Source organism: Scedosporium apiospermum (genome assembly GCF_000732125.1).
Source record: "Scedosporium apiospermum strain IHEM 14462 chromosome Unknown SEQ_SAPIO_0154, whole genome shotgun sequence".
Lineage (NCBI taxonomy): Eukaryota > Fungi > Ascomycota > Sordariomycetes > Microascales > Microascaceae > Scedosporium > Scedosporium apiospermum.
In genome coordinates, this window is record NW_015971855.1 from 1,128,657 (window position 1) to 1,142,325 (window position 13,669).

At 53.0% G+C, this 13,669-nt stretch overlaps 2 protein-coding genes and 1 pseudogene across 2 annotated transcripts; 1 reads left to right on the forward strand and 2 right to left on the reverse strand.

Moving 5' to 3' along the window:
* Nucleotides 1-465: 465 nt before the first annotated feature.
* SAPIO_CDS10074 (uncharacterized protein) lies at nt 466-6,582 on the forward strand (the record flags this gene model as incomplete). The annotated part of the gene is made up of 5 exons (XM_016783729.1): nt 466-577; nt 1,141-2,756; nt 2,910-3,562; nt 4,438-4,716; nt 4,794-6,582. 5 exons carry the CDS (start codon nt 466-468, stop codon nt 6,580-6,582), a joined length of 4,449 nt encoding a protein of 1,482 aa, XP_016639172.1.
* A 515-nt stretch (nt 6,583-7,097) lies between these two features.
* SAPIO_CDS10075 (uncharacterized protein) lies at nt 7,098-8,905 on the reverse strand (the record flags this gene model as incomplete). Its single annotated transcript, XM_016783730.1, has 3 exons — nt 7,098-7,438; nt 7,643-8,724; nt 8,832-8,905. 3 exons carry the CDS (start codon nt 8,903-8,905, stop codon nt 7,098-7,100), a joined length of 1,497 nt encoding a protein of 498 aa, XP_016639173.1.
* A 752-nt stretch (nt 8,906-9,657) lies between these two features.
* On the reverse strand, nt 9,658-10,665 carry SAPIO_CDS10076 (annotated as a pseudogene; the record flags this gene model as incomplete).
* Between the last annotated feature and the right edge of the window lie 3,004 nt (nt 10,666-13,669).

The window sequence follows — 13,669 nt, forward strand, 5'->3', positions numbered from 1 at the left end:
TCGGGTATGACACCACATTGACCACAGCTTTTCCAGCATTAGTTTTCATTTCCCTTAACTGGCCTCGCCCCCGGATCCATGACCGACCACAGACCCTAATCGACCTGCAAGCGCCCACCATTCCCTTTCTTCCCGATACTACCTGAGAGGAATGCCCACGCGACACCACGGCCAGAAACAATCCCTCGGCCCCTCCTAACAGCCATTGCCAAACCCTCTCTCACGAATATCTGCCCTCAACTATCTTATCCAGTCGTAATACTCCTTCGTCCCGCCCCCAGGACACCATCAGCTTCGCCTATCGGAACTCGTCCCCCACTTGTTGTCCTACTCAAACCACTACCGGCCGGCCTTTATCTTGCTCTCCTTTAACACCTTTGTCGACCCAGAGCGCTCGCCCATTGCGCAGAGGGTGTGTGGACAAGCAGACACTCTCATCCTCATTCGCTTAGTAGAAGTCACACCATGACCTCGATTATTCCCGGAGAACGGGTTAGTGGGCTGAAGCCCGTTCTTAAAACTTCGACAACCAACGATGGGAGCAAGGTTCTCAAATCCAGCGCCTCTACTCCCAAAGGTAGGCTCATCCCACTACCCCCCTCTTCTATCTGACACTCCCTCGGCTCGCCTTTCCCCCTCCAACAGAAATGTTTGGCTTCTTTCACTTCGCCTTTATGATGCTCTCTCATCTTCTCCGGCAGCCAGAAGAGTATTTCTCATCAATGTTGGAGGGCTTCTTGACCTCTTTGTTTTCGGCGATGTAACAAGTGGTGCAACGTTCTCTGACTGCGTGCTGTCCTGCCGCATTGGTGATTAAGTGTAAAGTCGAGTGACTGAAGACCTGGTACGAGTCTGAGGCGACATCTTTAAGATCCTAATTGTGTACTTTGCGGGATACTTGAACGCCCCTGCCTGGCTTGAGTTTCCAAGTTCGGATTGTGCCACCCTTTGCCCTTTGCTTTCATGGCCCAGACAAAGACACCTGAGATGTACCTTTTCCCATATATATATACCTGCCGTATCCCGTATAAGAGGCGGCTTCGCTGTCGAGATGAAACCCGGCCCTTTTAGCTCAAGTCACACGACCACATACGCTTATAGACTAGGACTAGACCCTGACTTACAATTTTGCTATTATAGCAGTACACATTGCCGACACGGATCCTGAAGTTGCCCCCATCGACGACAATTCTCCGCGAAAGCAATTCAATGCCGGCTTAGGTTCAAAGAGACTAAGCGGCCGAATGCCTATCCCAACTAATTCATCCAAGTCTCCCATCTTGGGCCCGTCAGCTGCGGAAGATCTGCCCTCACGGCAAGGCGATGGTGCTGAATCGCTCACTGCCGTACTCTCTTCGTCCCCAGTTCCTCTCAACTCCGTAGCCAACTCGAACGGCGCTTCCCCAGCGAGCCCCAATGCCGCCACGACAACCGTACCACATTCGGCCTCAACGCCTAACCTCCAGTCGCAGGGATCTAACGGCCGGCCCCGAAACAATTACGCTGGGGAATTGCTGGTAGCGCGAGTGGGGGAATGGCTTGAACATGAGCGGAAGAAGATTTCCCGAAGGAAGGACGGCAAACACCCTCTGCGTAACATCCAGTCCGTGGACGAGCAGACGAATGGGCAAGATGTGCAGCCAATTTCCTATCGTGATAGGGCCGATTCGATCGATTCTCAATCCAGTGAGGTGTCTTTCGACCGTCTCCAGCGTATATTAGAGGATAGCGTGGCTGCTATGGGTCTTTCATCGATTCCTTCCATGGGCCACATGCATAGGACGAGGTCATCCCCAAGACTTAGGAGGGGCCAAACCAAGACACTGCAACTCCAACGAGTACCTTCGTCCGATACGGACCAGTTCGATTTAGACGTCGTTGTGCCCGCTTGCGAGGCTGTCCTGGACAATTCCAAAACGATGAGTTATAGTGGCGGATCCGCGAGTACCGAAGACCTGTCGTCGTCGACGACTCTGAGTAAACGAGAGAGTAGGGGACGCCAAGCCTGGATCACCTTCAAGAACGAGGTGATTCGTCTTGCCCATACTCTCCGACTCAAGGGCTGGAGGTCTGTACCTCTCGACGGCGGAGAGAAAATTTCCGTAGAGCGCTTAAGTGGGGCTTTAACGAACGCCGTGTACGTGGTATCGCCTCCCAAGGACTTGGATCTACTGCCTACGAACGGAACGAATGGAACGAATGGGGCGGGGACACCCACGGGGAAGAAGGGTCCCAAGAAGCTGCTCCTTCGCATATACGGCCCCCAGGTTGACCAGTTGATCGACCGCGAAACCGAGCTGGCCGTCCTGCGCCGTTTAGCGAAGAAGAAGATTGGGCCCCGGCTTCTCGGCACCTTTACCAATGGGCGATTTGAGGAATACTTTAACGCTTCCGCACTCCACCCCAGGGACCTGCGCGACCCCGAAACGTCGAAGCAGATTGCGAAGCGTATGAGGGAGCTGCATGATGGAGTTGAGCTGTTAGATACTGAAAGAGATTCCGGTCCCAACGTATGGCGCAACTGGGACCGTTGGCTGGACAGTGTGGGAAAGCGGGCTTCTGCTCTTGATACGCTATTCGAGTCCGAGGATGCGGGCCCCGAACGACCGGTCGAGAATTGGCGGATCAGGGGCCGTGTATGCGGTGTCCCGTGGGCGCAGTTCAAGGCCATTGTTGAAAAGTATCGCGAGCATGTCGATAAGTTTTACGGAGAGGGTAACACTTTGAGGTCGCGGCTCGTGTTTGCGCACAATGATGTATGCTCTTTTCTTCTTTCTTTTCTTTCACCCTCTTCCCCCCCTTACATGGAACTCTGCTAACTGGAGGAGACTCAATATGGAAATATCCTCCGAGTACGACCGGACGATCAGAAATCACCCCTCTTACAACCAGCCAACAAACACAAACAGCTCATTGTAATCGACTTCGAGTATGCCGCCGCAAATGTCGTAGGTCTCGAGTTTGCCAATCATTTTACCGAGTGGTGCTACAACTATCACGACGCCACCGCCCCCTTCGCCTGCGACTCGACCAAGTATCCCACGCCCGAAGAGCAGCACCGTTTCGTCAAAGCCTACGTCGACCATCGGCCGCAATTTCCCCACGCCGGATCGACGCCGAGACTCACGCCCTTGGACACGCCCTCTCTACCACACTCCGTCTCGGTGAGCTCCATCGTGGATTTCATGCTGGACGCGCGAGCCTCAGCCCAGAGCAACTGGAGGGAAGAGGAGAAGGTGCGGGAGGAACAGAGCGAGAAGAGGGTCGGGGAACTGATGGATGAGACGAGGCTGTGGCGTGCGGCAAATAGCGCGCAGTGGGTAGCTTGGGGTATTATCCAGGCCAAGATGCCAGCAGCCACCGACGGTGAAGCGGAGAAGGAGGCGGCCGCCGACGGTGTCTCCGAAGATGATAGGGCAAGTGCGCATTCTGCGGAGGGTGGCGAGGATGACGAGTTCGATTATATTGGTTACGCGCAGGACCGGGCTTTTTTCTTCTTGGGAGATTGTTTACAGCTGGGCATCATCGCGCCGGACGAGCTCCCTGAGAGAGTGAGGCAGATGTTGAAGGTTGTGGAGTATTAACTAATTTATGGACGGAATTGGTATATAGGATATAGGGAGGCTTTTGTGCTGCGTCTTGGGGTAGACCAACCAGGTTTGGTGTTTAGGGTGTTCATAGATGATAGTAATTGCTATACGTTTATGCTGCTGGATGGTGAAGCCATTGATCTGTGACTGGGTCATAATAAGCATTCTTGGACTTTGACACTAGGGGCTAATGTGTTCTGACCATAACTTCACCCTTCGTGTCTTGCATGTCTTGGTATTAGAGTCGGCGTAAACGGGACGGAAGGAGCGATGGAGTGGTCACCACGACCGCTCCTTCCGTTCATCATGGCACCTAGAGAGAGCTTCCTTCCTCCGTTTCCATCTTCCGTCGCATCATGGTAGACGCGAACTCGAGATGGCCGCTGTCAAAACACCACCATCGACTCCTCATTTCGGCAGACGAGGCGCTCTTCACCACAATTCCTTTCCCCCAACACATTGTCCGACCCGTATGAGGCTCGAGATTCAAGTTGCCATAGTCGCAGTCAATTCTATTCGACAGAGAATTCACTACGCTCGATAAAACCTCTACGAAAGCCCGCCGAGTTCGACCTCTGGTCTCTGGCCAGTCTATCCTTAGAGTAGTGCGAGGGAGAAGCCATAAGATATCGACATTCGCGCTAGCGTACCATGTTCTACAGCCACGATAGTTCGCATGCCCCAGATCCTGTCGCGTTCACCAGCGTTTAGGAGACCAATCTGCTGACATCTCTGCTCAGTTCTAACCAGCCGCCAATATGGCGTAGCCACCATCTGGTATCCTCCCATCCCTACGAAGAGAGTCTAGGATAGAATAGCTAGCTAACCCATTTCCCCCTCATTCTAGGTGCGTCGCGACTATCGGCCGCCGCGGCGTAACCAAAGGTATCTCCCGCAAGGCCATCAAAGCCGTCCAGATCAAGAAGGCATGCGAAAAGATCATCGACCCCGGCGCCCCTCTCGCGCTCCGTCTCCAAAGCAACCTCTTGTACGGAGTTTCGCGCGTGTACTCTGAGCAGTGCCGATATGTACTTGACGATGCCGTGAAGATGCGCTCTGCTATGGCGGCGCTGGATATCCAGATCGGGGCGATGAATGCGACGGATCCCAAGGCAGGGAAGGCACCGTAAGTAATTCCTCCCCTTTCCAGATCCATTCATGAGACTGTGTGAGCCTGTGGCTAACTGCATTCCAACATACTAGACGTGGCCAGAATATCATTCCTGATGATCCCCACTTCAACATTGACAACATTACAATGCCTGAGATCGATCTTACGGGCTTTGATGACCTAGAGGACTTCCTTCGTACGCACGGAAGCGGGAGCCAAGGCTCGTCCATGATGTTTTCGCAACTCAGTCCCCTCGATGGGAGTTTTGGCTCTTTGTCGTCTGATTCCCTCCGATTCGATTTTCTTCAGTCTGGCGAGAGCAGCCAGCAGCTTCCCACGCCTTTGAAGGGACCAGGCAGTGCCGGCCCGAAATCGCTAGTTGGAGCAGGTGGTGTCCCTTTTAGTGATGACGACGCATTGCTTCCCGTTGAGGGAGGGTTCGGGTTTGAGGTTGATGCTGAGGGCAATCTAATCGAGCTCGGCGAATTCGAGCTTCCACCGCTGCCTGGTCCGGATTCTCAAATTCCTGGTATCGCCGAGCTAGAGGAGATGCAGATTCGGTTCGAAGAGCCAGAGCCTCGTGCACAAGCCACGAAAGTCCCTACTGATTTGGATGCCATGATGGTTGAGGAGCCGCTTCCCGACGCGGAAGCTTTTCAAACCCAAGAGCAGCGAGAGAAGGAACAACAGGCCGCAAAAGCTTCCAGCCCGCGCAAATCAGCTGCCCCCCGAGGCCCACGTCGTCGCCTTCCTAGTGCACGTGCCTTCATCGATGTAGCGCCTCCCCAGATCGACGATGCTGAGTACAAAAGCACGGGATCCACCTATGTCGAGAGGGCTGAAGCTGAAGCTTATCGGACTCAAGAGACGCATACAGTACGAGCGAAGAAGAATGCCTTCCTTGTCACGTTTGGAACTGGCATTGCCGATGTCGGACGGGATCTAGGAGTTGTTGGTATTCAGCATCCTCTGGCCGAGTTCTTTGCTGGAGACGCATTGCGAAATACCGTGCTTGGCGTTCCGAGCATTGAGCACCTTCGTTCGCCCGAATCGGAAAATGGCCGTCGTCGTCGACGATCTGCATCGGAGGCATTTTCTGAAGAGGGAGAGGAGCAAGGTCGTAGGGTGAAGCAGAAGACGGATACTTATCAGGAGCAACCCCTCGGCGACGAGATCCAACTGCCCATCGAGGGCGACGACATTCTTTCGGAAGTCGGTAGACGAGCCCAGAGTCTCGCCGAGCCCCGTTCATCCTCTGGCGTGCCCTGGTCCCGTCAGGGTTCCGTTCCTGGTTCGGCCGTAAAGAGCATCACAGGTACAGGTCGACGAAGCCGCCAAGTCAGCGCCAGTCCGCTCGTAGGTCGCGGCAGCGTCCTCCCGGACATTGAGCGTTTCAGTGATCCCCACCTCCCCTCGGACGACTTCTTCCCCGGCCATCATGACAACAGTTACGCTCACAGCGGCCGCGACTCGTCGTCCTTTGGAGAGTTCGCGTCCATGAACGAGTCGCAGATGCAAAGGGCCGTCGACCAGGCCGGCCAAGATTTCCTAGCCTACGTCGTCGAGCGCGCTAAAGTGTCCGGTCGCGCGGATGAGGCCAAGGATGGACGCAAGTGGGTTGATTTCGACGAGTTGGCCGATCCAGCCACGCATGGGCGGGAGGTGGCTGCGCAGGCGTTTTATCATGCGTTGGTTTTGGCGACAAGGAGGGAGGTTGCTGTGAGGCAGGGGGGTTTGCCTTGGAAGCCGTTTGGGAGGATCGAGATTGGGGTTGATGTGGTTGAGGCGGAGGCGGAGGCAGAGGTGGAGGACGAGGGTGTGGAGCGTGTTGTCGAGGTTACAGAGGAGGGGAAGGCGGTTGAGGAGGGAGATGATATCTGAAGAGGTGTTTCTTCTTCTTGAGGAGAGATGCTTTTTCCTTTCCTTTAAGTTTCGTCTTTTTCAAGTTGTTCTGGGAGTTAAGAGCTTGATTCGACTTTTCAGCATTTGGTTTGTTCAAGGGCGTTCGGGAATACTGAGAGAGGTCTTATGGACATAGAGGAAAAGAGAGTGAGGATCATTTCGGGCAAAGGTTTCAAGATGGTTAGACGGTTTTTCGTTTTTTTCATTTGTTTAGTTCCATCGAATCTCTGCGATTTGAGCATGGTGGAATCAAGTTTGGCGTTGTCAAGTAAGGGAATCAAGGTTGTTATGAGAGGGACTAAATGATCGAAAAATCGGGAGCTTCAATAAAGTGGTTTTTTACTTTTCATCAACCAACACGGTCTCATTCATTCTCATTGATTCGCGTAATGACATTGGATGTTTGCTATACTTTCATATTCCTTATTTAACCTTGTGCATGAAACAGAACCACCGGCCACCCTCAAATTACAGCTACGAAAAATATACGAGCGTTACAACTCATCATCCTCATCCACGCCCTCCCTATCCTCGAACATCATGTAATCACCCGGATCACCCTCGCCCAAAATCCGATTCACCGCGTCCCACGTCTCACGGATAGGATCGAGAGACGCGTCATCAAACGCAAGATCTAGACGAGGAGAGGGAAGGGTGATAATAGTTCCGTCGATGGAGAGGTCTGGGGAACTTTGGGATTGTTCGTAGGAGAACTGGTAGAGACGCTTTGGGGACTCTTCTCCTTCTGTAGAGAGGGCTATGATGACGGCCGAGAGAGCGTTGGAGAGTATTTGTTGAGAGTTGGGAGAGGAGAGGGTGGTGAGATGGAGGATGCCTTGGAAGCTTTGGGTTAGCTTATATTCCACATGATAGTGAAGCAGAAATAATGGGAATAAGGTAAATTCAAGTGCGTCAGGTTGTCAGAGGATGTTGTCTTCAACGCGAAGCTCAGACAACGTAGATAAGTATTCAAAAAAGAGGATCATCATAACACTTCGGGGAGAAAAGAATTTAAAAGAGGAAAAGAGATAAAACTTACTTTGTCCGGACGGACACTCCCCAGTATCACTGGAGTGAGCCATGACGTAGATTGGATGGTCCGAGGCACCATCTAACGATCCCTTCGGGAAAGCGATGGCAGCGACGGTAGGCGTGGGCGATCCCTCCACCACGGCCTCGAAGAGCGATCTGAGGGGCGAACCGATGATGGTGACCAACCTGCTTACAGTCGTTTCGGCAGCGGGTATCTCACCGCAACCACGGACTAGCGAGCGAGCTTTGACAGTGATGTCATTGTCAAGTTCGATCTCGAGGGTCGCGCCATCGTTCTCCTCTGCAGGCACTTGTCGCAGCGCCTTGATGCCCATGCCGAGCATGTAGACTCCGCCGCCGACAGCACCAGCGCGGCAAGCGACCTGGGCAATCTCCGACGTTCCACCCCATTTGGGGTAAAGAGCTGCGAAGCCTGGTCCATACACGCCCATAGAATTGAGGTGGCGGTGGATGATGGACAAGCCGTCCTTGACCGAGATCTTCCCGCTCTGGCTCAGAGTGAGGGTGACGACGTAAGCACGGAGCGCCGGGTCAAGTTTAAACTCGGACTCTAGAAAGCTCTCCAACGGCTCGTCCGCCCTTGCCTTCCACAGCTCAGACTGCGGCTCACCCTCATAGTCTAGCACGAACTTGAGAAACTTCATCAAAGCCCGTTTCGCCTTTGGTTTAATCGCCGAGCTTGAGAACACGGCCTCTCTCGTCGAGGGGATCCGCGTCAGCGAAGGCTTTGCACCATCCTCTGTGGCAGGCTCATAGACGAAGAAGGATCCGACGGCGAGGAACTCGAGCTGGCGGTAGGCACGCGACGACACGAGCTGCGAGAGCAGCGCAGAGCGGGCATGGATAATCTGCGGCGAGAGGGAGAGGGAATAGGCTCGAGAGGGCAAGCTTTCCGACTCCAGGGCCTTTGTGATGGACGCTGATTTGAAGATGCCGTCCTTGTCTGACGAGGAGGCGTGGTCATCTACCCAGCGGGAGACCTCTTGGAGAGTCAGGGCGGCGTCTGGGCCGCCGTAGTACTCGTTGGGGTCTATATGGAGTATCTTTTTGTTGGAACGGGAAAGGGCACTTTTGGGGTTGTTTTAGTCACAAAGTGAGCTGGGACGGTCAGATTGAGCTTTGAAAAACAATAAAAGACGGGCGAGATCGCAAGTGAGGGTTTGTTAAAAACTTACAGCGCAAGCAGGGCCTGTTGGAGCCCCGTCCCACAGATGACAACATCCCAGGACGTCTCTGATAGGGACTCCATGATTGCAACACACTCTTTCCGGAGACGTTTGCAGGCAGGCAACAAGAATGAGGAAGAGGAGAAGTTGGTGATGAAATATTAAGTTGTGGTGGAGAAGAAAAGGCAGGAACCAGGGCTAAACTTCGGCAATTTTCGCCAACTGTCCGAAATGGTCTGTGCGCCAAGCTTAGAGAAAGGAGTATTTCTGCGGCACACATTTGTTTCTGGCCAAAATTTCGACTCGCAACATATCTTTCATCCGCTCAAGTCAAGTCTCTCGGGGCGCGAATATCTCGCTGCGTCCCGGGCTGCAAACAAACCGTCTTTCACTAGATGTTTGGTTACTTGAGCGGTAGATGAAGATTTTACTTGTCTGCCAGTATCTACTGCTCTAGAATAACGTCTGAAAGAGTGGTTCGAATGGTCGATACATGTCATGTCGTAGAATTTTTTTTGGAGGTTGGCTGCGTATGTGTTATATCGAAACTCGGCCTGGATTTCTGTGCTATTTTTCTTTTCACGCCTGGCTGAGGCATAATAAGTGAGGGAAACATGCGTCGGAACCTGGCCATGGCGATTATTGAATCCTTCGATTGTACAAACCGAATTCTTTCGTTGCCCAAGGTTGCCTTTACCACCAGGCTACGATTAATACAAAGATAATGCAATCTCCCTTCCAGTGCGGAGGTCTATAAACAGACACACAAGATCAAGGCAGACGAGGGAGAACGTAGTGAAACTCATAACTTTTATTGGCCAACTCTGTCCGGGTATCAAGAAGACGCCTTCATGGCAGACTGAAACTCATCCCACCGTTTCTCCGCAACCGTAATAAACCCACGTAATAGCTGTGGACTAGCAACCGTACCTCCATGCTTCGCAACACTCAGTATCTTGGTATCCCCCTCACTCCGGTCCACCACAATGGTAAGCGTCTCGTCGCAAAGACTCTCCTCCAGCTTATCGGGGTCCAGAAGGAGCCAGTACTTGCCGTCGCCCGGCCTATCCGTATCCGTTCCGGTGAAAATTGCAGCGGTGCAGGCGATGGGTAGAGTGTTGATGGTCAGCGGCTTGGGGTCCTTCCTCGAGCAGATGATCATCTCTCGGTCGGGGTCCCAGCGGGCTTGGGGGAGACGGGTGTTGCGCAGGGCGGCTACAATGGCTGCCCATGCGGCGTCGAATGGGTTTCCGTCGAAGGAGATGAAGAACATGTCGATGTAGAGCACCCAATATGCCACAACCCTCGCCTTCTCCTCACCGCCGTCGTCTTCCTCGTCGTCGGACATTTCTTGATCTTCGTCCGCCAAGGGGGATTTGTACCAAATTCGGAGATCGTTTGGGTTGATGAGGTTGGACGCATGTAATAACGAGTAGACACGCGTGCTGAGCGTTTGCGCCAGAGTACTAGGCGGCTGGCCAGGCAGGAACTGGGGCGAGCAACCCGTAGCCAGCTCAAGATTTGGCACTAGTAAATCGTAGTCTATCAATTCGGTCTTTCGGTTAGAGGGCCTGAAATTCGGGATATCGGAGGTTAATATCGTCTCGCCCCGCACACCGCAGATGACCGTGGTGTCGCCAATGCGGACCAGCGAGCTCCCTTGAGCATGGTTGAGACTGGAGTTGTTTACGGTGGGAGGGCGGGCGGCCCATGGGGCACGGCCATTGCTTCGAGCGGGAGCCCTTTCTTTATCGGATGGCTCGAGGTTGGCGAGGAGGTAGGGATGTGGAGAGAGCTTCGCGAAGGTGGCTCGCGGCAAGCCCTGAGGGGCTTCGGATGTCATCTCGGGTGGCTTGAGTGTTGCGGAGATGCCTGTAGCGATTGGACTGCGATTTGAGATGAAATCGGGTGTACAAAGGTCGATTCTGCGGTTATAAAGAGACACGGGAGGTCTGCAGGCTTAGGATCTTGTAAGGCACAAAGCTGTTCTGTTGCTGGTTGCTGGTTTGAATTTTCCAATCTGAAAGTCAGAGCAGCCTTGTGGGAAGTGGGGGTCTCAAAATGGCCAATCATGGTCCGAGAGATTCGAGGCTGATCGAGATATCATTGTTGCTACTTTCTACTTCAACTAATGACGAAAGTATCACACTATAAGAATAAATAGTAATAATTATATAAAAAATTCTTTAATTTTGTTATATATTTATTTTAAATACTGAGGGAGTATGGCGATAATAGAAGTGTCGTCGCCCGGGCTCATGCGAGTATTACTCTAGGAAGAGAAACAGAGTCTTCGTGGGCTGCACTGATAATTATTACGTCTTGCAGGTGCTGACATTTGCAACATTGAAGTCGACGATTGACGATTTGAGGGAGCAGTCGCGATGATGGTCTGTAATAGGAGACAGGACTTCGTCGGAATTTCTACCAACGACCTCGAGTATTAATTGAGACTTGAGAGTATTATTATCAATCGTCTTCAATCGAGTCTGAGCTTCTGCCATGCCGAACTTCCGCCGATTGTCTAAACATCGATTACGCCAAGCCGGGGCGGCCCATGACGAGAGCTGAGGAAGCAAGGATGGACCCATGAAATAGTGATCTCGTCCTCGTCCGCGGTTGCGGATATTATGAACTCCTGTTCTTCGTGGAATACTACGCAGTACGAAGCAATGATTCTCCGCGGTGGTTGGAGGTGCCAAGCTAATCAAGCGGAGGGCAAGAGACCGAATTCGAAAGGTACGAATGAGTAGGAATTTTTGTCGATAATCATACAGATCTTGAGCCCAGCGGACATGCTTCGTACGATGCTCGCAGAAGGATGTGATTGATCGACCTTTCAGACTTCAAGTACGACTCTATCGGGCACATGGGTGGTATACCTGCGGTTGGGAGAGAATAATACGGCAAAAGCTGACCTTCGCAACTCGTCAGGCAGTGGAAGAGCTCTCGGCACGGAGGAATTCGACGGGATTGAGCACAGCTTTTCACACAGCTCGAGGGCTGGAGGACACGACGACTCCACCAGAGCATAAAGAACCCCTACGGGCCTGGCCTATGAGCTCTTCAATGCAGCGTCCGCCGCCCGGATCAGTCTGGAGTGGAACCGGGGGATGCAGTGATGCACGGTTGAGCACACCTTTCCACACCCGGACCCTGGCGAATCACGTCCTGCATCTTGCCGCCCGTAGATTGCAACGCTGGTGGGCCCCCGAATCACATCACAGAACCAGAACCTTGACAGCCCCCAAATCAGAGCCAGAAGAAGCTCGACTCTCAACATCTGGCCCGCCATTCGCTGGACTGCTGATTTTCCGATCTGCCCATCTCCCGGCTCGTCACTTTTTGGCCCCCTCTCCTCCTCTCCCCTTCGGACCAACACGATTCTTTTCTTTGGCCCTGTAAACCCGCAAAAGTACGAGAATCCAGTCACAGAGTGCGGACTCCACTTCGTGCGCGCACAATACCTGTTGTACTTTCATCTAGAATGCAGTGGAGTTCTTGCTGCTGAGAGCACTCTGATTTGATGGCTGTGGGATTTGTTCACTGCTTCATGCGGGACTCACCACATCAATCACCTCACCTGGGATCTTCCTTGCCCTTGGCCGTTAACGACAAGGAATCGAGAATCGAGAGCGGAGTCTCGTCTCGTCCGTGGCGTTTTCCCATGATGTTGGTGCATCGACCCTTGACCTCGCTCATCTACTTCGTACTTGTATTTGTCTGTTAATGTATCCTCCGCTGCACTTTGCTTCTCCGCTCACCTCGCTATCTGCCGTCCTGCTCGTTCCTTGTTTAAACATTTAAACATCATATTCATTTTTATCCATATAAACTAGCATTTTGTCTAATAACCCTCGTTCCGCACAAGTTATCTGCCATCTGCACGCCCGGGCCCTTCGGCTCTCTTGTCGACAGCGAAAGCGAGCGTAAGGATGGGTTACTCACGATGGAGGTCCAGTAAGACGTACTTCGTAGATTCTACGGGTGGGCATCCTGCAGATCCCGCCATGCCCCCTCTTCCTTTCCGCGTGCCAGCCCCCCCTGCACGTCTCTTCCAGTTGCCGCTCACTGTTGTCCGTTCGTCGTCTCCATCACCGCATCTAGCAATAGTCAGTCTAGGCACTCTCCACTAGGGTACTCACTACTGCACGGGTCTATCGCCAGCATGCTTCTCCGCGAGGACAAGCGCCCACACCTTGCCCGTTCCTCTTGGACTGGATGTGTGACATCTCCATAGTCAATTTTCCTTCCAGCCAATGCTGAATTGCGGTCAGGCGCCTGGCCGGTTGAACCCATCTCACTGCATCAGTACATTCCCTCTTCGCCGGGAACGGTGCATCGGAGTCTTGGATGGACCAACAGTCTTGCCCAGTTTTCCACAGCTCTCCGACCCCAGCTTGGCTTCTCGCCCCCAAAATGGGTGACAATATCCCACTCTTCTCTGCCCTCATCTGATTTCGACTGAACGCATTGGGCAATCCTCGAGTCCTCCGATCCTCTCTTTGGCTGGCTACTACTTCGTCCTGTTGTTGAACACACCGCGCTGTGCGGTCCTGCATTTGCACCTTCACGCTTTTCCCAAAGGCGGCGGGAAGATAACAAACACCCTTGCTCCTGCAGGCACCGCTCAGCGAATTGGACAAGCCACCAACTGTTCTTCTGCACCTCGAACGATTTCCTCGAGTCGATTTTTTCTTTGTACGAGGAGGGGGGAATAATAAAGCTTAGACTCTCGGCCCCCAAGGGCAGCCACACTCGCACATTCCATTGTACGACGGAGCTTCTGCCGGGTTTCTCTATTATATCCTCCACTTCCGGCCACTTCTCACTTACCCCCCTCTTCT